The 24,925-nt window shown below is 43.0% G+C and overlaps 1 protein-coding gene across 3 annotated transcripts in view; it reads left to right on the top strand.

The window, feature by feature from the left end:
• The window catches only part of LOC130356318 (tubby-related protein 1-like), a 218,649-nt gene that overhangs the window by 168,541 nt on the left and 25,183 nt on the right, over positions 1-24,925 (top strand). For all 3 annotated transcript variants that reach the window (XM_056557640.1, XM_056557641.1, XM_056557642.1), the window contains exons 8-11: positions 16,709-16,879; positions 17,196-17,308; positions 17,426-17,534; positions 23,232-23,330. In XM_056557640.1, coding sequence (XP_056413615.1) covers positions 16,709-16,879; positions 17,196-17,308; positions 17,426-17,534; positions 23,232-23,330 — 492 coding nt within the window. The remainder of the gene's footprint in view (positions 1-16,708; positions 16,880-17,195; positions 17,309-17,425; positions 17,535-23,231; positions 23,331-24,925) is intronic.

Consider the following 24,925-nt stretch of genomic DNA (forward strand, 5'->3'; position numbering starts at 1 on the left):
GCCTATTAGAGATTCCTGCAGGGAGATAGCAGTGATTCACGCTGACTGTAGAGGGAGGCTTATTGCAAAGAAAGGGGACCTTGCTGCTTTTTGGGGCTCAAATAAAGAACCCTTTTATTGTGTGGGGGCTAAATAGGGCACGTATACTGTGTTGGGCTTTATTACCATTTAGGGCAATATAGATGTGGAGCTTGTGTAGGGGTGAGGAATATGCTATAGTGAGAAGATGTTTGTCCTGAAATAATGCAGAGATGAGTCATGGCTGGAAGAAATCTTCATAGTGGTCTGGGGAGATTGAAAAAGTGAACAACATTAAAGGGGTACTCCGATGGAAAACTTTTTTTTTTTAATCAACTGATGCCAGAAAGTTAAACAGATTTGTAAATTACTTCAACTAAAAAGTCTTAATCCTTACAGTACTTATTAGCTGCTGAATACTACAGAGGAAATTCTTTTCTTTTTGGAACACAGTACTCTCTGCTGACATCACGAGCACAGTGCTCTCTGCTGACATCTCTGTCCATTTTAGGAACTGTCCAGAGCAGCATATGTTTGCTATGGGGATTTTCTCCTACTCTGGACAGTTCTTAAAATGGACAGAGATGTCAGCAGAGAGCTCTGTTTTCCAAAAAGAAAATAATTTCTTCTGTAGTATTCAGCAGCTAATGAGTACTGGAAAGATTAAGATTTTTTAATAGAAGTAATTTACAAATCTGTTTAACTTTCTGGCACCAGTTGATTTAAAAAAAAAAAAAAAAATCCACCGGAGTACTCCTTTAAGAAAACACTGATTCTGAGTCACTTGATGTAACTGTGCTGTGAATATGTATATGAGGGGAGACTTATCAGAAACTGTGCAGAGGAAGAGTGGTGCAGTTGCCCATGGCAAGCAATCAGATCGCTTCTTTCATTTTTAAAGAGGCCTGTGAAAAATGAAAGAAGTTATCTGATTGGTTGCCATGGGCAACTGCACCACTCTTCCTCTACAAAAGTTTTGATAAATCCCCACCATGGTCTTTAGAGCTCCTGTTTAGTGCTGGAATGTGCCACTATATGTCACTGTATGGGAGTAATAATGCTTACTATTTAACGTTAAGGGTGCGTTCCCACCTGGTGTATAAGCAGCGTATTTCACGCTGTGCAAAATTTGCGGCAGCAGCGGGAAATACGCTGCGTATTCCTCGCTCACTATACACACAGGACTTTCCAGCGGCAGCCCTATATGTTTAGTGAGTTTTGGAGGTGGAGCCGCGCGTTACAGTCACGACGACACATGGCCCAGTCTCCAAAACGCACTACACGCATAGGGCTGCCACTGGAAAGTCCTGTGTGTATAGTGAGTGAGGAATAAGCAGCGTATTTCCCGCTGCTGCCACAAATTTTGCGCAGCGTGAAATACGCTGCGTATATGCCAGGTGGGAACGCACTCTAAATGTTTTTATTTTTTGTTTGTGGATTCTCTAAACCACATTATGTTTGGTGCTGGCTAGACTGGGGTGCACAGACTAAAGGGAAACCTTGGTAATGAGGTGTTGATTTTGTTGTAGGAAGTTTCCCAGGTCACAAAGAGAGCAGTCAGGCAAGAGGGGGATGGTAAAGAAATTTGTGAATAAGGGATAATGCAGAAAAACAGGTAGAGACAATAAGACAACACATAGGAAAAAGAGTTTAGATTGTAACTGTCTCTTCAAATTTCCTGTTTTCTGTGTTAGGTTGCTGAGACTCCACACTGACCTATCATAGCAAAGTCTCGCCCACCTATCAGATTCTGGTGTGACCACACCTGTTTAGCTGGCTAAATAAACCTGCAGTGTGCTTTTAGACCTCACCAGTGAAAGAAGAGTATTTCTGAAGCTAGCGTTCTGTATTCTATTCTTCTTTCTGGTACCTGATTTTGAATTAACTGGATTAAAGGGGTATTCCAGGAATTTTTTTTTATTCGACTATGCTACAGGGGCTGTAAAGTTAGTGTAGTTAGTAATATATATGGACATTTATCAACGGGTTTAGTCAGGTTTTCTTTACTATAATTGTCGCAAAATTGTCGCAGCTGCGACTACGCGATTTTTCGTGCAACATTTTGACTGGAAAGCGAGAAAAGCAAGTTTTCCTAAAATTTATTATGTAGTAATAATTTTAAAATGGACTACGGGTAGTCAGGTATTTATTAACTGCGACAGTCGCAACTGCGCAAAAAAAAGTCGCAACAGCGTTAAAAATGTACTAAATTTACTCCAGCTCAAACATGGAGCAGAAAAAGCTACTACCAAAGTAAAAAAAGGAAAAATTGCTTACGTGAAAGAAAATTATCAACAGCCTGAAACCAGTTGATAAGTCACACATAAGCAAAAAAAAAGTAAGGAAAAAATTACTAAAAAAAAGAATACATAAGCAAACATTGATAAATGTCCCTCATAGTGTCTGTACCTGTGTGTGACGGTTTTCTCACAATTCTTATGTGATTTTCACCCCAATATTTATTTTTAACAGCATACAAAATGAATGTTGTCTCAGATTTTTCCCAGGTTGCAATGCGGCTGAGACCTGACCTCACCAGTCAGCTAATGACAGGGAGCCTGTCTGCTTCAATGGGTGGAGCGATCGCTTGGTGGGAGAGAGATCAATCTGCAACTAATGCAACAGCTATAGGCACCCTGATTGAAAACCACAGATCTTTTGAACGATGCAGCTCATTTATGTTTCAATGGGTGGGGTGGTTGATGTGTGGGAGGGAGGAGAATGGAATTATGGGATTTGTAAGCCAAGAAGAAAATTCAAAAAGGAAATACCAGTTCACAAAAAGCTATGGTGGGGGTATAGAAAAGAAAGCGCAGAGATGGCACCTAATAGTGCCATTAGCTTTGATGGGATAAAAAAATTATAATAATAGAATAAAATAAATTGAAATGCTGCTCACCTTATAGAGTTGTGCAGATTTTCAGGCACATCTCTGGGATGCGCTTTAACCCCTTAAGGACGCAGGACGTAAATGTACGTCCTGGTGAGGTGGTACTTAACGCACCAGGACGTACATTTACGTCCTAAGCATAACCGCGGGCATCGGAGCGATGCCCGTGTCATGCGCGGCTGATCCCGGCTGCTGATCGCAGCCAGGGACCCGCCGGCAATGGCCGACGCCCGCGATCTCGCGGGCGTCCGCCATTAACCCCTCAGGTGCCGGGATCAATACAGATCCCGGCATCTGCGGGAGTTCGCGATTTAAATGAACGATCGGATCGCCCGCAGCGCTGCTGCGGGGATCCGATCATTCATAACGCCGCACGGAGGTCCCCTCTCCTTCCTCCGTGCGGCTCCCGGCGTCTCCTGCTCTGGTCTGTGATCGAGCAGACCAGAGAAGGAGATGACCGATAATACTGATCTGTTCTATGTCCTATACATAGAACAGACCAGTATTAGCAATCATGGTATTGCTATGAATAGTCCCCTATGGGGACTATTCAAGTGTAAAAAAAAATGTAAAAAAATGTAAAAGTTAAAAAAAAGGGAAAAATCCCCTCCCCCAATAAAAAAGTAAAACGTCCGTTTTTTCCTATTTTACCCCCAAAAAGCGTAAAAAAACATTTTTTATAGACATATTTGGTATCGCCGCGTGCGTAAATGTCCGAACTATTAAAATAAAATGTTAATGATCCCGTACGGTGAACGGCGTGAACGAAAAAAAATAAAAAAAAGTCCAAAATTCCTACTTTTTTAATACATTTTATTAAAAAAAATTATAAAAAGTGTATTAAAAGTTTTTTATATGCAAATGTGGTATCAAAAAAAAGTACAGATCATGGCGCAAAAAATGAGCCCCCATACCGCCGCTTATACGGAAAAATAAAAAAGTTAGAGGTCATCAAAATAAAGGGATTATAAACGTACTAATTTGGTTAAAAAGTTTGTGATTTTTTTTAAGCGCAACAATAATATAAAAGTATATAATAATGGGTATCATTTAATGGGTATATCGTATTGACCCTAAGAATAAAGAACACACGTCATTTTTACCATAAATTGTACGGCGTGAAAACAAAACCTTCCAAAATTAGCAAAATTGCGTTTTTCGTTTTAATTTCCCCACAAAAATAGTGTTTTTTGGTTGCGCCATACATTTTATGATATAATGAGTGATGTCATTACAAAGGACAACTGGTCACGGAAAAAACAAGCCCTCATACTAGTCTGTGGATGAAAATATAAAAGAGCTATGATTTTTAGAAGGCGAGGAGGAAAAAATGAAAACGTAAAAATTAAATTGTCTGAGTCCTTAAGGCCAAAATGGGCTGAGTCCTTAAGGGGTTAAAGGGGTATTCTGGTGAAAACCTTTTTTCTTTTAAATCAACTGGTGGCCGAAAGTTAAACATATTTGTAAATTACTTCTATTAAAAAATCTTAATCCTTCCTGTACTTATAAGCTGCTGAATACTACAGAGGAAATTCTTTTCTTTTTGGAATGCTCTCTGATGAAATCACAAGCACAGTTCTCTCTGCTGACATTATTATTATAATAATAACGCTTTATTTATTGTTGTCCTTAGTGGGATTTGAACCCAAGTCCCCAGCACTGCAAGGCAGCAATGCTAACCACTGAGCCACCATGCTGCCCTTAGCATACATCTGCTATGCATGGTTGCTAAAATGGACAGAGATGTCAGCAGAGAGCACTGTGTTTGTGATGTCATCAGTGTTCCAAAAAAAAGGAATTTCCTCTGTAGCATTCAGCAGCTAATAAGTACCGGAAGGATTAAGATTTTTTAATAGAAGTAATTTACAACTATGTTTAACTTTCTGCCACCAGTTTTCACCGGAGTACCCCTTTAATTGATGTGTGGCGAGGTTTCGGGAGCCGCTGTCCGTTGGCACCACTGACAGGCAGTCAGGTTTAGTGTGGGTGAACGGACTAACCGTTTTCCTATTACTTTCTGGCACCAGTTGACTTAAAAAAAAAAAAAGTTTTCCAGGGTAGTACCCCTTTAAATAAGTTGTTATTTGTAAACCATGTTAAAAAAGCTGTGTGTGAACACAGCTGACATAACCAAGTGGAGAGAGCGCCAAAATGTACTAACTATTTTGTGTTAGTACATTTGTGTCAGCATCTGTGTATGCTGAGGATTACAGTGGATTTGGTGGATTCAAATGGACGATGAGCTGAGCATCCCTTATTTACCCCCCAAAGTGGAGCCCAGCATTGGGGGACGCTATCCAGTGAAGTATAGACATCGCTGGATAGAGTCCCTAAAGTGTTAATGAGGGATGTAGGACATTCCTCCTCAACTCTTTCCTGGCTACAATGTATATCTGCTGCCTAGCCGAGCGCTGGGATGGCCTGATGCCAGTTTAGAGCAGGTTGTCCAGATGACTGGCATATTTATCATGCTTACACCTGGCAAGTGTATCTGGATAACCTGCAGCACAAATCGGTACACAGCAGGTGATCCAAAAGTATCAAAAGGTGCAGCTTCTTGATAGAGGTCGGCCAGCTACATCAGTGAAAATCATGGTTTGCAACCTTGGTGTAAAACATCAAAAGTCACAGACTATGATACATGACCCCTAATATGGCAAATTATAGAACAAGTCCACGTTAAAAATAATACAGAAGAATGCCACACATGTTTACTATGTTGTGACACCTTCTGGATTACAAAGTTGGATACATTGACAATTTAGAGCTGACTTTGGAGCCAACCACTTTTGTCTTCGGCCAATGTCTTATGAAATTAATAATTCATAAATAATATATTAAACGATATTGATGCAATTAGAAGTGGATTTAATGTGTTCGGTTTAATATGTCACATTGCAACAACATACATTTTGCTCACTTAGACTCCGTTCCAATGAAACCAAATAAATCCTGACAGATCCCATTAACTTAATGTATAATAGGGTCAATTATATTTGCAGTGTTGTTTTGTTTGTTTTTTAAAGACGACCTTTGGCCAACATAAAAAATATGAGATAACATTACCATTGAATAGCTTACGGCAGAGCATGACACGTTTGGTAAGAATATATACCCAAGAAGAAAAGTTGGCAACCATAAATTGATGCACACCATGCATATAATATCATACATTTTATTAGCATACAGCAAAAAAGGGAAAGTGCACAGACAATTAAAAACTATTAATAACAATTGTCACTGTGAGCCTTATACATAAATAATGACAATAAAGTGCATATGGAAAAAATGGAAAAGTGCCTGATGCAAAATGTGATGCAAAAAAAGTGCTAAAGTTGTAAACATGTAGCAATAAAGGCATAAAATGATCAAAAATGTGAAATGTCATATAACGTCACCGTGCTGCACCTAATGTGTCTGCTTTGGGCCCCACTACTTTGACCCCTTGCCGCAAATAGACGTTCATTAACGTCCATGTGCGGTTCCCGAGGTATGACGCATGCTCAGCAGGTGAGCGCGCATCATACCCTGTGGGTCCCGGTCGCAACAGGCAACCAGGACCCGCGGCTAATGCCGGACATCGCCGATCGGGTTGATGTCCAGCATTAACCCTTTAGCCCTTTAACCCAAACTTGATCACCGCATCTAAACAAAAGCAAACATTGCTGGTTAGCTCAGTGGTGCTGTTTGGGACCGCCACAGCAAAATCGCGGTGTCCCCAACAGCTTGCAGGACAGGAAGAGGATCCCTACCTGCCTACTTTGCTGTCTGATCGCTGAATGACTGCTCTGTGCCTGAGATACAGGCAGGAGCAGTCGAGCGCCGTTAACACTGATCAATGCCATGCTATTGCATGAAAATAAAGTGTTAATAAATATGATTTAACCCTTTCCCTAATAAAAGTTTGAATCATTAAAAAAACTTTCCCATAAAAAAAACTGTAAATAAAATTTTTTTACATATGTGGTATCACCACGTACGTAAATGTCTGAACTATAAAAATATATCATTAATTAAACCGCACGTTCAATGATGTACACGTAAAAAAATTCCAAAGTCCAAAAGAGCATATTTTTGGTCACTTTTTATACCATAAAATAATGAATAAAAACTGATCAAAAAGTCTGATCAAAACAAAAATGGTACCGATAAAAACTTCAGACCATGCGCAAATAATTATTGCTCATACTGCACCTTATACGTAAAAATAAAAAAGTTATAGGGGTCAGAAGAGGACATTTTTCAACACATTAGTTTCAGTTATAATTTTTTTTTTGTAGTAAAAAAAAATCAAACCTACCGTATATAAATTGGGTATCCTTGCGACCGTATGGACCTACAGAATAAATATCAGCTGCTAAAAATTACAAAATGGTTTTATTTTTTCAATTTTGCCCCACAAATAATTTCTGGTTTTGCCATAGATTTTGTAGTGAAATTGGTAATGGTATTACAAAGTAAAATTGTTGGCGCAAAGAACAAGCCCTCTAATGGACTTTTAGGTGGAAAATAAATTGAAAGTTTTATGATTTTTAGAAGGTGAGGAGAAAAAAACAAAAGTGCAAAAATGAAAAATCGCCAAAGAGGGAAGGGGTAAGATGTGATATGTATTGCACTGTAATGTATTGCAAATGCACTTTAATGCTCTAAGGGGTTAACTTCTTTGTACAGGAGGATGCAGGGGGGGGGGGGGGTCACATGCTTGCTTCAGTCAATCAGGGCTGCTGCCCTGATTCCCTTAAAGGGGTACTCTGGTGAAAACCTTTTTTCTTTTAAATCAACTGGTGGCAGAAAGTTAAACATATTTGTAAATTACTTCTATTAAAAAATCTTAATCCTTCCTGTACTTACTAGCTGCTGAATACTACAGAGGAAATTCTTTTCTTTTTGGAATGCTCTCTGATGACATCACGAGCACAGTTTTCTCTGCTGACGTTATTATAATAATAATAAAGCATTATTTATTGTTGTCCTTTGAACAACAGTGGGATTTGAACCCAAGTCCCCAGCACTGCAAGGCAGCAGTGCTAACCACTGAGCCACCATACTGCCCTTAGCATGCATCTGGTATGCATGGTTGCTAAAATGGACAGAGATGTCAGCAGAGAGCACTGTGTTCGTGATGTAATCAGTGTTCCAAAAAGAAAGGAATTTCCTCTGTAGCATTCAGCAGCTAATAAGTACAGGAAGGATTAAGATTTTTTAATAGAAGTAATTTACAAATATGTTTAACTTTCTGCCACCAGTTGATTTAAAAGAAAAAAGGTTTTCACCGGAGTACCCCTTTAAGTTTGCTAGACTAGGAGGAGCTAGTCAGTGTTTAGAATAATTGTGAGGAGAGAGAGTGCAGGTCAATATTAGACCTCTGCTGTGGACCTGTACCACATGATACTGATACTAATCTGTTCAGAGTGACAGCATCCCTCACAAGATCTCGCCAACCAAGTTGTCCAGAAAGTAGGCAGCAAGCGTTCAGTAGGGAGAAGAGCCAAGAAAGCCCACGGACCCCATTAGCAAATAAGAGGATTACAGGCGATAGAAAGCCTTGGGCAGCTCTGATTAATAAATTCACAATCTAAACCCTGGCGGTAAGCCCTAAATTCTGGATTCCTTTGTGGAAAGTAGAGTCAGTGTTGATCAGCTCCTAAGTCTCAAACAAGCTATACAGTCCAATCCAGATCCATTTAAACATAATTCAGTAAGCAAGAAGTTAGTCAGTCAGCAAGGACTACAAGTCCTTAAGCAAAAGTGATCCCTAAAGCATACTCCAACAAACTATGCACTACTGTTGAACTGTTCCTATATATTTTTGCAAGTTCTTGAATAAAATTTAGTAGTTTCCATAACTCTGCATCTTGGTCGTTATTACCTCAGGGCTTGGCCCAAGAAGCTACGACCCTTGAAGTATGGAGGTTAACGCTACCCGGGCATCACAAACAATTCCAGTCACATCACCTCAGTTAGCCAGCAAATCCTAATTTTGGCATTCCACAAACAGAATGCAGATGTGTGCCTTATTGCAAGTAACCCCCCCCCCCCAGTGCGAACAGTGACTTTTGCAAGCGAAAAACGCACCTGCTGTGCATCTGTGTATGTGCCATTTGTGTAAGTCTGCGCATGGAAAAGAGGGGGAGAGTTTTACTGTCGGCCATTACAAGTGTTACAAAGTAAAGTACTAAACATCTCCAGCAGGGACGTGCACAGACATTTTGGAGGGCAGAGGCTCAAGTAAAAAAGAGGGCACTTCTCATAATTTAAAAAACGTCTGCCAGACTTAATGGGCAGATGTGCTGCGGCCCAGGGATACAGTGGACTCCCGCCAGGCCTCCTCGACATTCCTATCCCCATAAAAGTTGGTGTTTTTGTAAAATAAAGTCAAGAACAGTTTCTATGAAGGTCTGCCATGTGTATATACACTTTGGCTGTGCTGTCAGTTTTATTTACAGAAAACATGTGACAGCTGCCCTATAATATACTGTATTATAGAGGAGATTTATCAAAACCTGTGCAGAGAAAGAGCGGTGCAGTCGCCCATAGCAACCAATCAGATCATTTCTTTCATTTTGCAGAGGGCTTTTCCTCTGCAAAGGTTTTAATAAATCTCCCCCTATATGCCCCGGTCTGACCTCTATATGACAGAACGTGCACTGTACCCAGCCTCACCCAGTACCCATCCCCAATCACCCAGCACCCATCCCCAATCACCCATCATCCATCCCCAATTACTTAGCACCCATCACCAATCACCCAGCACCCATCCCCAATCACCCAGCACCCATCACCCAGCACCCATCACCCAGCACCCACCTTATGCAGGAATCTCCACACAGCTCTGGTTCTTACACTGAAGAGATGGACACTACACTAATATATGCTTACATGCTACAATATACAAGAGTTGGAGAAAAAGAATTATAAATATACAAAGACGGCCAGGCATAGCACAGCATACAGGATGGAGGCAGAGAAGCTCCATTGAGCACAAGACTAAATTCACATACTAGCAATGTGGGGCAATACCTAGAAAACGGCTGGTCCACATTTAGTAAGTATAACATTATCTTTCTCCTGTTCTCCTGCACTGTAACCTAGTGTATTGGGTTTAGTGCGAGTAAACAGCCTGTCAGTTTCTCTTTAATTATATACCTTACTGTGCCACCATTCAAATTCATCTATTAATTCCCTATATACTGTGCTTCCATTAATTAACTATATACTGTGCCACTGTTATTTAACTATACTGTGCCACCATTAAGGATCTATACACAGTGCCAGAATACATAAAAATATAATGTTCCAATATAAATAAAATATATTCTGTGCTTCCATAAATTCTCTATATAATGTGCTTACATTCCTCTATTAATTCCCTAATAATGTGGTTCATACAATACATACAAGCACATAACATAAAGACACACACAGTTACATAAGAAATATACACACATACATAGAGACACTTTGACACATACATACAACATGGAATACATAATAAAAGATATGGCCAACAGGCACATCATACATACAGGTTCACACATACATTTGCTCACAGATATATATATATATATATACACACACACACACACACACACAAAGATTCACTTGCTCACATATATACACACATACATAGATTAACTTGCTCACATTATATATATGTGAATCTATGTATATGTGTGTGTATATATGTGAGAAAGTGAATCTATGTGTGTGTGTATATACAGCATATATATATATATATATATATATATATATATATACATATACACATACATAGATTCACTTGCTCACATATATACACACACATATACATAGATTCACTTGCTCACATATATAGGCACATACATAGAGATACACACACACACATATATACACATCATACAGACACACTGACATACAATCACTCACATATATACACAGTCACTTATACTAAGGGCCCAGCCATCCCTCTCTGCACAGGCACATACATAGAGATACACACACACACACAAACATATATACACATCATACAGACACACTTGTCACGTACCGGCAGGACTGGAAGTGGATCCTCTGAACCAAAGAGGCGATGACACGGGTTGTACCAGAGGACCGGTTCTAAGTGGTTACTGGTTTTTACCAGAGCCCGCCGCAAGGCGGGATGGACTTGCTGCGGCGGTAACCACCAGGTCGTATCCTCCAATAGCTACTCGATCTCTCTGGTGGCTTATATGGCGTGGTACACAGGGAGCAGGCAAGAGCGTAGTCGGACGTAGCAGAGGTCAGGGCAGGCGGAAAGGGTTCACAGGTGAGTATATGGTAGCAAAGGGTTTGGCAACTGGTTAGGCAATAACACTGTAGGGAACGCTTTCTCAGAAGCACAAGGCACAAAGATCCGACAAGGGCAGGAAGGGGCAGGTGTCTTTTATTGGGAATTGACAAGGGAGGTGTGGAACCAGCACATCAATTACTGGTGCGCTGGCCCTTTAAATTTACTGAAGCCGGCGCGTGCGCGCCCTAGAGAGTGGGCGCCGGGAACCAGGAACCAGGGACGCCGCACGGGGAGCAGGTAAGCTTAACAAGGATGCGGCGCGTGAGCGGGGACCAGCCGCCACGCTAGCCGCGTCCCTGCCAGGCTGAGACCCGCGCTCCCGGTCAGTGTGTTTGACCGGGAGACGCCAGGACCCCAGAAGGAGAAACACAGGCAGCGGGCGCTCCGGTCCGGAGGTGGAGGCCGGAGCGCTGGCTGTGATAACACTGACATACAATCACTCACATATATACACAGTCACTTATACTAAGGGCTCAGCCATCCCTCTCTGCACAGGCACATACATAGAGATACACACACACACACATATATATATATATATATATATATACATACACACACACTGACATACAATCACTTACATATATTTACAGTTACTTACAGTAACCAACCCCTCTGCATAGACTAAAGTTTCTGGTCGGGACATGCTGTGGCCGGGACATGCTGTGGGCGGGTCTTCTCTCTGCCTCCTCTGCTCCTGTCTCCTCCGTTTGGAGAGGAGCAGAGAAATAGATGATAATGACAGGGTGAGTGGTGCCCCCTTCCTGCAGGGAGGGCACAGCACCCTCCATTAAACCCCATACAACTCCCCAGCAATGGATCCTTTTTTACTGCACCTGTCACCCTGAGTCTGTAGCTCCTTTTGTGAGGGCACTTTAGGGGCATGTGAGGAAAAGGGCAGGGGCTCCAGCCCCCTTTTACCCCTATGTGTGCACGTCCCTGATCTCCAGTCATCAGCACAGTGCTGAGCAAAGCCTCTGGCGCCTCATTCTGCTACCAATATCCTGTGGCTGTCACATTCTGTGCAGCTATTGCCCACAGTTGTCAGCCACCAAGGTCATTGCTGCCTGTACCTGCAAAATAGAGGGGGAGCACCTCAAATCACTACAGCTATAGACTGCTGCAGCACTCCTGCAAATTTCTTAAAGGGCCTTACACATACATTATTCTTAAAGTGAGAGTGCCCTCCAATTTCTAACATGTCTGAACCAAGTACAAGTGAACTACCAAACATAAGTGCCACATCACCACCTACAGCAAGTGCACCATCTGCTCTAGCAATCAGTGCCATTTCTTAAACTACTGCCAGTGTTCCAACTATTCCAGCTGCTGCTCCTACACTGTTATTCACGGTCCCCACCTATAGAAGAAACCTCTTCAGTCTGCCAGACTTCAAGGAGAAATTCCAGAGTTTATCGGAGTGCTACAGTTTTCCTTCTAGTCAACAGGTCTACAGCAGGTGTTCAAGACGAGCACCCTCAGAGGTACACCTCAGATTCTATGAGTGGCGACAGAAGCCAGGCTATAGTCTGAGAGCTTATGCAGTGGTCCTCCAGAATGCCTTTGACATTGTCCAAAAATTGGATGGGATACCTCCCAATAGAGGGAACAAAGTATTATTGAACAGGTTCATAGATGGCGTCTATGCTAAATGCGATGAGGCCCAACTCCAAATGCTTGCCGCCCAGAACCCAGGTATCTCCTTCCTTGTGTTTAAAAGACTGGCTGTCCAAGTAGCGGAGTCATAGACTTAGTCAGCGGGTGCCACTGCTGTTCCTGCCCCAAGTCAGGAACCCACAGGGGCTGTTGCCTCACCTGTCCAACCCTTACCCCCTTCTCCAGTTCAGGCTGTACAAACTGTCACCTCTACCATTGAGCTTCAAAGTATGAAACAAGACCTCACATCAGAACTCACTAAGGCAGTTAAGAAGCTGGTGACCAGACCTACACTGTTATCATGTGTGTCATTCTTATCCAGAGATCAGTATCCTGGACCTGCACCTGCTCCACGACAGCTAGGTGGGGTCATGTTTAGGTAGGAAGTCGTGTATTTGCTGGGCAAGGTTTTATTGTTACTAATATTAAGGATGAGGGGACTGCAGAATACATTTTGGGGATGAACATTATGAGAAACTGCTTTTGAGGTCTGTAAAGGTCATGGATGTCTTGCATGCTTCTCTTCCCACTTCTTCTCCCACTCATAGAAAAGCCCTGCAACATCACCTGAAAGCACTTAAGGCTGAGCAAATATTTGCCAACAAAAGAGGAGAGATCTGCCGTGTCCGCATTTAAGACATGAGATTGGTGACCTTACAGCACAACACATAGACTATGCTTTAGGTGTCAAGCCTGTCTAAGCCTGAAGAACCGGGATTATCAAGCCCTCCTTGAGCTAGTCCAGTCGGAGTTGGTGAACCTGGGCAACACTCCCACTGCCCTATGCAAGTACACTGCTGTAGCCCAGTTATCCCGAAAGAGCGACCTGTTGCCAAGCAGCAGATGACCACAACCACATGGGACCCAAGCAGGACCAACCCAGAGCCCTGGTGGGCACAACTCATGTGGGAGATATCACCACTACTCAACCTTCAACAGTGTCCTGAACATAACAAAAAGGCATCATCAAGCCTCCAGCAAAGACCCCACTGATTTTGAGTAGACCTCCCTAATTCAACACTGCATTTTCATGGGCGATAATCTGCCAGTCAAAGAAAGACATTGACCAGTCGTGCCGGCAATGTACCAAAATGTTTAAGAAAATGTTGGCCAAAATAAAGGAAGTGGATGTTAATGCTAGTGCTGGTAAAGAAGAAAGGTGGAAACAATCCGATTCTTCGTAGACTATCGCAAACTCAACGATGTGTATTCACTGCCAATGATCGAAGAGTCGCTTACTACATTGGGCTCAGCCACCTATTTCTCCACTCTAGACCTGACCAGCAGCTACTGGGCTTCCTCGAGTTCTTGGGCCTCTTTGAGTTCAAGAGTATGCTGTTTGGGCTATGCAATGGCCTAGCTACATTCCAGCATGTGATGGAAAGGTGTCTTGGACATATGAAGTGTCCTCTTATACTTGGACGATGCCATTGTTGATTCGAAGACTTACCAGTAGTACCTTGAGCATCTGTCTGACGTCTTTGATGTGCTGATACAACATGGTCTCAAAATCAAGCCTTCAGAATGCACCTGCTTGACCTGCCCATCTTGTAAGTGTGGAGTGAGTCCAGCCAGACCCTGCTAAAGGGGCCACTGCCAAAAATTGGCCTACCCCTACCACTTTAAAACATATCCGAAGCTTTATAGGATTTGCTGGCTATTACAACTACAATGGAAGACTCCCTTTTGCCTGGGATGAAGAACAGGAAACCACCTTTCAAGCCTTAAAGCACTTACTCTCGCAACCTCCAATCCTGGTGCATCTGGATTACAGTCAACTATTCCGGCTTTACACAGATGCCAGTTTCCAAGGCCTTGGAGCTGACTTGTCTTAAGTGCAGGATAGCAATGAACATGTAATTGCTTATGTCAGCTGAAATCTGCGAGGTGCCAAAAGGAATGATAGCAACTATAGTCCCTTCAAGTTTAAACTCTTAGCTCTTATGTGGGCTACTCTGTTCACTGTCTACACTGATAACAACCCAGTGGCGCACCTCAACACTGCAAAACTTTATGCTGCCGAGCAAAGATGGGCTTCCAGACTAACCAACTACTGCTTCACAATAAAGTACAGAAGTGGCAAGTCAAATGTCAGTGCTGACATACTCTCATGATTAACTGATGGTGAGGAACCGCCTCAGGAAGACCTGTTTGTTAATGAGAATGCCATCACTGCTGCCATAGAAGGCAAAAAAAAGCTGGGAGAGCTCTATGGAGACCTTTCCACCTGCAAAACCATCCAGATGAAAGTTGAGTCCTGGGTGAACTGTATGACTACCTCACAGAGGGAAAAGTGCCATCACGTCTATGTCAAGCTCAGCCTGACATTAAACTCCATCGTCTTTGAGGAAGCGACTCTTTATCCAGAAAGGGATGCTGTATCGATACACTCTAGACCCTGTCTCTGGCAAGAGACTGCATCAAATCCTGATCCTAAGGAGCGATGCCATTATGGCCCTTAATGCGTATCATGACCAGTCAGGACACTTCGGTGTCCACAAAACCAAGCCACCATCAAAAAGTGATCCTACTACATAGGAATGCGAGGAGATATCGGGCATTGGTGCAATGAGTGCTTCATCTGCAAGGTCACTAAAAATGGATGAAAGGATGCCAGAGCATCACTCCATTCCATCCCCAGTCAGACACCAAACCAGCTTGTAGCATTGGGTCATGTGAAGTTGGCCCCTACCCATTCAGGGTATTCTTATGCTTTGACAATGGTAAACCATTATTCCAAATAGGTTGTTGTTATTTAAGTCAAGGACCTTACCGCCATAACCACCGCTCAAACAAGTTGTGTGTGAGAAATTCTGAGGGAATCCTAGGAACAAATCTTTTCTTAATTCTACCCAGCCATTCTGCAAGTGATCCCCTGTACAGTGAAAAATCAAGCCCTGGCGGAGAAAGCAATTGGATCTTGTCAGAACCCTAGCTGTACTGGAGAATCTACAGTTTCTAATCTCAAGTCAGTATTAATCAAGTGGGTGAAAAGCATCATAGTTCTGAGGAGAGAGAGTGGAGGTCAACATTAGACCTATGATGTGGACCTGTACCTCACCACATGAGGACAGGCCTAAGAAAATCTAGTTGCAGAAAATCTAGTTGAAAATCAGAGCGACAGCACCCTTCACAGGATCCCACTGACCAAGTTGTCCAGCAAGTCAGTGGAAAATCTGCAGTGGGAAGGAGAGCCAAGAGAGCCCAGAGCCAAGAGATAGAAAGCCTTGGACAAATTCCGGTCCTTAAATCTACAATCTAAACACTGGTGGTAAGCCCTAATTAAGGATTCCTATGTGGAGAATAGAGTCAGTGTTGGTGAACTCCTAAGTCTCAAAAAAGCTATTTAGCCCAATCCAGATCAGTCTAAACATAATTCAGCAAGCAAATAGCTAGTCAGTCAGCAAGGACTACAAGTTAAATAGTGCCCTGAAGCAACTGTGATCCCTGAAGCATACTCCATCAAATTTTGCACTACTTTTGAGCTGTTCCTGTATATTTTTGCAAGTTCCTGAGTAAAATTTTGCAGTTTCCGTAACCCTGAATCTGTGGTAGTTATTACCCCAGTTATTGCCCAGGAAGCTACTACCCTTGGAACGTAGAGGTAAACGGTACGCTGGCGTCACCTTATTTCAGTCGGATCACCCCAGTTAGCCACCACAAGGTCACTCCTTTTTCTGTCTCAGACAGATTGATAAATCTGGGCCAATATGTACAGTTAAAACCACCAGAACCGTACACAAGTGTAAACTAACCAAAATATTGATTTACATACTAAATCATATATTTGTAATGAATTATGTTTGGCAAAATTAAACTTTTCTCTATTGTGGCAGAAAGAAGAACGTTCACCCTCACCTGACATTGAAGTAGATAATCTCGAAGAATTTGTGCTGCGCCCAGCACCACAAGGTGTAACTATCAAATGTAAGGTCACAAGGGATAAAAAAGGAATGGACAGGGGATGGTATCCAACTTATTATGTTCATCTTGATAATGATAAGAAGGTAAGAAATCATTTATAATACAATAGTCTGCAGTAATGTTTGATTTAAAACATTTTACATCAAGTTGATAAGACTGGTTTATAGAGATTGTGAAATGCAAACAGACGAGTTCCCCAAGGAAAGCCATGGCAAGATAATCATTGTAGTAACACATGTAATGACGTCTCAACTTAGAATTAGAGTTCCTTTTTTTGCCACTAGAAGTTCTGAGCATTCTTCTCCTTGATGTCAACATGCCCTTATAAGAAGAGACATGACGCAGACCTTATAATGTCCTTACGTACAGATAACTTTTACATGTGTATTTATACTCCAGGTCTTCTTATTAGCTGGAAGAAAACGAAAGAAGAGTAAAACCTCCAACTACTTAATCTCAATTGATGCTACAGATTTATCCCGTGGTGGAGAGAATTTTATCGGAAAACTGAGGTAAACTAAAATGTTTTATTCTATATATTTTAAAAATTTTAACTAATGGTGTCAGTTCTTAGTCATTCACAAAATGTTTACATGAGCATTAATGTTATAGTAAAACTTTTTTTTTAGGTCTAATCTAATGGGGACAAAATTTACTGTATTTGACAATGGAGCGAATCCTGAAAAAGCTAATTCTGACTGGTCCAATGTACGTCAGGAACTTGCAGCAATTGTGTATGTAAGTAAAAACTCCTTTAGAGTAGTTTTGAAATAATATGGGGTTTGGCATAAAATAAAGACCAAAAGTACAACATTTTCAGTTTTACTTCTAGTTTGGAATCTCTCAGCTTCCCAAACTTTAACTGTATAGTATAAACACAAAGACACATATAAGGATCCTTTACATGGACTGGTTATCAGCTGAATGAGTGTTCATAGAAATACTTGTTAATGATATGCAGTCTGTGTAAACAATGAAATTAAAGGGCCGCACAAATAATCCAACGATCTTTCATGTGGCCTGATTTGCAATTTATTAAACCATGTGAAAGCTCGCTAAATGACCACCAAATAACGATCAACAGTCGTTATAGGGACATGCTATGACTACAAGGCCCGACCTGTGAGTCTGATGAACCAAACTGAAAGCAGCTCAAGTGTGTATGAGCATATCACTTCAGGGCATTAGACCCAGGTAGGGCCAGGCTTTCTTCTATATTATGGCTGTATTATATTAGTTTAAAACTCTCCTCACGTACGTATTTTCTGATTTGCTGTAGCTGATTTTCCTACCTCTTTAAGTCAGTGGGCAGCAAATTCTGCTGCAGATCTGCAGCAAAAATACGCACATGTGAGCACTTTCAGACAAGTGGATCCACAGCGTATCTTACGCTGCGGATCAGTCACCAAAGGACTGGTACAGGGTGCCTTTAGATGTGCCTGCTCAGAGCAGCAATACACCACTATGAGCAGACAAACACATGCGCAGTATACTCACACATCGCGGCTACTCTGGGCCAAGCTCAGAGCAGTGGGAGTGGCCACGATGTCTGTGAGTACACCGCGCATCCGTGGCGACTCACACATTGCAGCAGTGTGTCTGCTCGTAGCGGCGTAGTGCCACTCTGATCAGGCATATCTAAAGTCACCCTGTAGGGATCCGCAGCGTAAAATACGCTGTGGATCTGCTCAACTGAATGTACTCTTAGGCTATGTTTCACATCAGAATTTCTGCACAGAATTCTGCATGAAAATTCTGCATGAATTTATAGCAAATACACTTCAATTGGATTCCCCTGTCCCATTAACACAGCCAAATTTCTGCTGCAGGAATTCAATTAAATTGAATTGTGTCACATCAGGGCAGAGAAAGAGTGCTGCCCTGAACTCACCCGCAACCTCTGTCCCTGCCTATTGGAAACCCACTCATAGACAGCAGGTCCAAAACTACGGTGACAGTCCCTTCCTAAATAAGTGATGGGCATTACAGTCAAAATAATAAACTGCAAAACTGCCAAAAGGTTGGGAAAAGCTGGAGGCACACAAACTAACAGAAAACGAACCTAAACACTTACACACAAAAATACATATTCAGAGAGCTGAGTCTAAACCAGAAGAGCACAAAGTACAATAACAGATTATCATTAGATGTCTATTGTAGACACAGATCTACCCCTTTACACTGCTTGTCTAATTTACACTCTTGCTCAGAATTTACAAAAGGTTGTGCACTCCTTTGATAAATTTTGTGCAAATATAGAAATGCCCCACCCCCTCACTCTACCGTGCACTCCTTCTCTACCTCACAGGAAAAGTGGACGTAGGGATTTTGTTCTATTGCTTTGAGGCCAGGATTCCATTGAGGTTTTTTGTCCATCAGCAAAAACTCCAGAAAAACTGTCCCAGCTTTTTCCTGCATTTTGTCAGTTTTTCTTGCGTTTTTGCTGGTGTGTGGAAACAAAAAAATTTACTAAACTTTTTTTTTCCTCGAAATTTAGATACGTGAATGCGGAGGACTATGTCAGATTTGGTGGATTGCGACGATGAACAGCGTTTTTTTATGTCAATAAAAGGGTTAACGAGGGCTGTGGGGGGTATTTTTTTAAATAATTTTTTTTTTTTTTCAATTTCAATGTGTTGTGTTTTTTATAATTGAGTTTTCAGGCTTAGTAGTGGAAGGCGTCTTGTAGACAGAATCCATTACTAAGCTGGGGCTTAGCGGTAGCCCCCAAAACAGCTAGCGCTAGCCCCCAATTATTACCCCGGTACCCTGGCCAATAATGAAAAAATGGGGGAACCACACACGTTTTTTTATTCATTTAATGTATATATTTAAAAAAAACGCCGGGAAGAGCCTGTTGGTACCGACTCTTCCCAGCACCCCTGTGGCGGTGGGTACCGAGGTAATAATTGGAGGTTAGCACTAGCTGATTTTGGGGCTAATGCTAAGCCCCCGCTTAGTAATGGATTCCATCTATCAGACAGCTTCCACTACTAATCCTGAAAATTCAATTATAAAAAACACGACACATTGAAAAAAATAATTTATTTAGGAAAAAACACTCCCCCACAGCCCTCGTTAACCATATTATTGAAAGAACAAAAAAACGCTGGTTATCGTCGCGGTCCACCGAATCTGACGTAGTCCTCCGCATTCATGTATTTGAAATGGGAAGAAAAGAAAAACAAGAAATATGGGTTAGTACATTTTTTTGCACTCTCCCCTGGGAAGAGCTCACATAATGCAGCATGTTCCTAAACAGGGAGCCTCCAATTGTTGCTAAACTACAACTCCCATCATGGGGGGGGGGGGGGGGCTGTAGTTAAGCAACAGCTGGAGTGTCCCTGTTTGGGAACACACTACTTTGTTCCCATTATGCAAAACGCATAATTTGAACAGAGATCTGTCTCTCTGCCCTTGGACTACTACTTCTATCATGGGACAGAGTCTGTCCCATGATGGAAGTAGTTGTAGTACCGCAGTGCTGCTGAGGGATGGCACTTGCACATCCCCAGCTGTTTTAGAACTACTACTCCCATCATGAACAGACTCTGCCAATGATGGGAGTTGTAGTCCAGGAGCTGAGGTGCAGATGGCACTTGGTCATTCTGCAGAGACCGAGTGCGATCTGCATTTAAGTTAACAATCCGGCGATTCCTGCTTACACTGTCATAATTAATAATCCCCGCCGGGAGAGGGGAGCTCTGATTGGTCAATAGCTATTCACCAATCAGAACTCCTGTGTTCCGGCGGCAGGGATTATGAATTATGACAGTGTATATAGAAGTCGGTGGGCAGCGCAGTGTAGACGCATGTACCGCCGGTTTGTATAGTTAATAAATGTGGATCGCAGTGGATCCACATTTAAGTTAACAAGCCGGCGGTACATGCGGCTACATTGCACTCCCCGCCGGCTTCTGTAGACACTGTCATTCATAATCCCCAATTCATAATCCCCACCGCCGGAACACAGGTGCTCTGATTGGTGAATAGCTATTGACCAATCAGAGCTTCTGTCTCCCGGCGGAGATTATGAATTATGACAGTGTATATAGAAGCCGGCGGGGAGCGCGATGTAGCCGCATGTACCGCCCGCTTGCTAACTTAAATGCGTATCGCAGCGGGTCTCTGCAGAATGACCCAATGCAATCTGCACCTCGGCCCCTGGACTACAACTCCAATTATGGGCAGAGTCTGTCCATGATGGGAGTAGTAGTCCTATAAAGTCCCGCAGCCGGGGGATGTGCAAGTGCCATCCCTAAGCAGCGCCGCGCTACTACAACTACTCCCATCATGGGACAGACTGTCCTATGATAGGAGTAGTAGTCCAAGGGCAGCGGGGCAGATCGCAGATCATTCTCCGGAGATCCACTGCGATCCACATTTATTAACTATACAAGCCGGCGGCACATTCGGCTACACTCCACTTCCCACCGGCTCCTATACAGTTCTTATAATTCATAATCCCTGCCGGGAGATGTGAGCTCTGATTGGTTAATAGCTTTTCACCAATCAGAGCTTCCCTGTGCTGCCGGTGCATTGCCGTGGAATGAGATTTGCCATAGAATGAGATGGTCCGCCTCCATCACATCCTATTGGCTCTCTCTTGTCACGTGACATATTTAAACGTCACGCATCGATGCGCACAGCAGTGTCAATTTGGCTATCACAGGGAGAGGATCTCCTCACCCTGTGATAGCTGATGCTGTACGGAGCTCTCATGGCCTCTGTGGCACGACAGAAGTTCACACATGTACGCAGCTCATACGGCTGCCTCATATACATTTACAGTTGATCCACAGCGCTATCGGGATCCCGATGGCGCTGTCATCAATGTGCGTCCCCGCGAGCGCCCCAAGCCCGCAGCTCTACTCCCCGTCCTCCGCCCCCCGCAGCTCTACTCCCCGTCCCGTTAACGCTCAGGGAGCGGGGAACAGAAAGTAGAGCATCGGGCGCAGGTTAAGTTATTCGCGTAGTGCTGCGCATGCGCAGTACTACTTTACCTGCGGCCGATGCTCTACTTTCTGTTCCCCGCTCCCTGAGCGTTAACGGGACGGGGAGTAGAGCTGCGGGGGACGGGGAGTACAGCTGCGGGCATGGGGCGCTCGCGGGGACGCACACTGATGACAGCGCCATCGGGCGTAGGAATCCCCATTGCGCTGTGGATCGCTCCCTGAGCATTCACAGGGGACGGGGAGTAGAGCTGCGTAGGACAGGGAGTACAGCTGCGTAGGACGGGGAGTAGAGATGCGGGGGACGGGGAGTACAGCTACGTGGGACGGGGAGTAGAGATGCGGGGACGGGGAGTAGAGCTGCGTAGGACGGGGAGTAGAGATGCGGGGGACGGGGAGTACAGCTGCGGGGGACGGGGTGTAGAGCTGCGGGCGTGGGGATCCTGATGACAGCGCCATCGGGCATAGGGATCCCGATAGCGCTGTGGATCAACAGTAACTGTATATGAGGCAGCCGTATGAGCTGCGTACATGTGTGAACTTCTGTCGGGCCACAGAGGCCATGAGAGCTCCGTACAGCTTCAGCTATCACAGGGTGAGGAGATCCTCTCCCTGTGATAGCCAAATTGACACTGCTGTGCGCATCGATGCGTGACGTTTAAATATGTCACGTGACAAGAGAGAGCCAATAGGATGTGATGGAGGCGGACCATCTCATTCTATGGCAAATCTCATTCCACGGCAATGCACCGACTTTTACAGTTAATAAATGCGGATAACAGCGGGTCTCTGGATAATGACCTGCTGCGATCTGCACCTCAGCCCCTGGACTACAACTCCCATCATGGGCAGAGTCTTTCCATGATGGGAGTAGCAGTCCTTACTGTCCCAAAATAGACACTTTGGTACGTATCCTCCGAGGTGGTGTATATTTGCGCAAGAAAAGTGCTTTTTCAAATTTTTCAGTTTTTGAGCAAAAAAACTCTTGCACAAATTTTTGCGTTAAAAAATACAGTAAAAAAGCTCTATATACAATGATAAATTCCCCTCAATGAGTACAGAGGTTGCTAGGTCAGTTACTTAGAACTATCACGAGCAGGGAATGACTTGAAAAGGCCTCCTTATATATGCCTGAGCTTCAACCAGGAGGACTCTAATTGGCTCAGCAAGCTGAACCACACCTAGTTCATGTCTATGGGGGGTTGGGGGCGTGGTGGTCCAAACCCAGCGTTCTGAACATAATGTAAAGAAAAAGGGCCACTTTTTAAGCTTTTTTATTTTTATTTTATGTAAAACGGCCCAAATAGACTAGGATATGCTCACAGATCTGTTGTTTTTGATTGTTATTTTAGCTATGCCTGCCAAACTGCAATTATCTGCCTAGGCATGTTTTTTTTTTTTTTTTTTTACTATAAATTTGTAAGTGTATTGTCATTATAGAAAGTCGTTCAAGTAACTTAAAAATTATATGGCACTCAAACAGGAAACAAATGTCTTGGGATTTAAAGGTCCACGGAAGATGACAGTGCTTATACCAGGAATGGATGAAGACTGTGAAAGAGTACCAATCCGTCCACGAAATGTGAGTTGAACTAACAATATTGTTTAAAGTGTACCTGTTTTATGAAGCAACTATCTCTCCTGTTTCCTGATGCTCATAAATGTGCATTAGGAAACAGCCTCCTTATCCCCTCTTCAAAGCCAACAGGCAAGGTGCATAGTTCATAAGTAACATAGTAACATAGTTCATAAGGTTGAAAAAAGACCATCAAGTTCAACCTATAACCCTAATAAGTCCCTATTGAGTTGAGTTGATCCAGAGGAAAGCAAAAAACCCTCATACTAGAGTTAAAAATTCCTTCCCGACTCCAAATATGGGAGTCAGAATAAATCCCTGGATCAACCTTCTGTCCCTATAAATCTAGTATACATAACCAGTAATGTTATTACTCTCCAAAAATGCATCCAGACCCTTTTTGAACTCTATTACAGAGTTCACCATGACCACCTCCTCCGGGAGAGAATTCCACAGTCTCACTGCTCTTACAGTAAAGAACCCCCATCTGTGCTGGTGTAGAAACCTTCTTTCCTCTAGACGTAGCGGATGCCCCCTTGTTATTGATACAGTCCTGGGTATAACTAGATCATGGGAGAGATCTCTGTACTGTCCCCTGATATATTTATACATAGTTATTAGGTCTCCCCTAAGCCTTCTTTTTTCTAAACTAAATAACCCTAATTCTGATAATCTTTCTGGGTACTGTAGTCCTCCCATTCCCCGTATTACTCTAGTTGCCTGTCTTTGAACCCTCTCCAGCTCCACTATATCTTTCTTGTACATTGGTGCCCAGTACTGTACACAGTATTCTATGTGTGGTCTGACTAGTGATTTGTACATCAGTAGAATTATTTCCTTGTCGTGGGTATCTATGCCCCTATTGATGCACCCCATGATTTTATTAGCCTTGGCAGCAGCTGCCTGACACTGGTCACTACAGCTAAATTTACTGTTAACTAAGACTCCTAAGTCCTTTTCCATGTCAGTCGTCCCAAGTGTTCTCCCATTTAATACATAATCCCAGCCCGGATTTTTCTTCCCCATGTGCATTACCTTACATTTATCAGTTTTGAACCTCCCAGCCCAAACCTCCAACCTATTCAGATCCATTTGTAACAGTGCACTGTCCTCTATAGTGTTTACCGCTTTACAGAGTTTAGTGTCATCTGCAAAGATTGCTACTTTACTATTCAACCCCTCTGCAAGGTCATTAATGAATATATTAAATAGGACAGGACCCAGGATGGACCCCTGTGCTACCGCACTAGTAACAGTCACCCAATCAGAATAAGTACCATTAATAACCACCCTCTGTTTCCTATCATTGAGCCAGTTACTTACCCACTTGCACACATTCTCCCCCAGCCCAAACCTTCTCATTTTATGCACCAACCTTTTATGTGGAACCGTATCAAATGCTTTGGAAAAATCCAGATATACGACATCCAGCGATTGCCCCTGGTCCAGTCTGGAGCTCACCTACTCATAAAAGCTGATCAGTTTAGTTTGACAGGATCGATCCCTCATAAATCCATGCTGATACTGGGTCATCCATTTACAGTGGTCCCTCAACATACGATGGTAATCCGTTCCAAACGGACCATCGTTTGTTGAAACCA

This window comes from Hyla sarda, chromosome 2, assembly GCF_029499605.1.
Source record: "Hyla sarda isolate aHylSar1 chromosome 2, aHylSar1.hap1, whole genome shotgun sequence".
NCBI lineage: Eukaryota > Metazoa > Chordata > Amphibia > Anura > Hylidae > Hyla > Hyla sarda.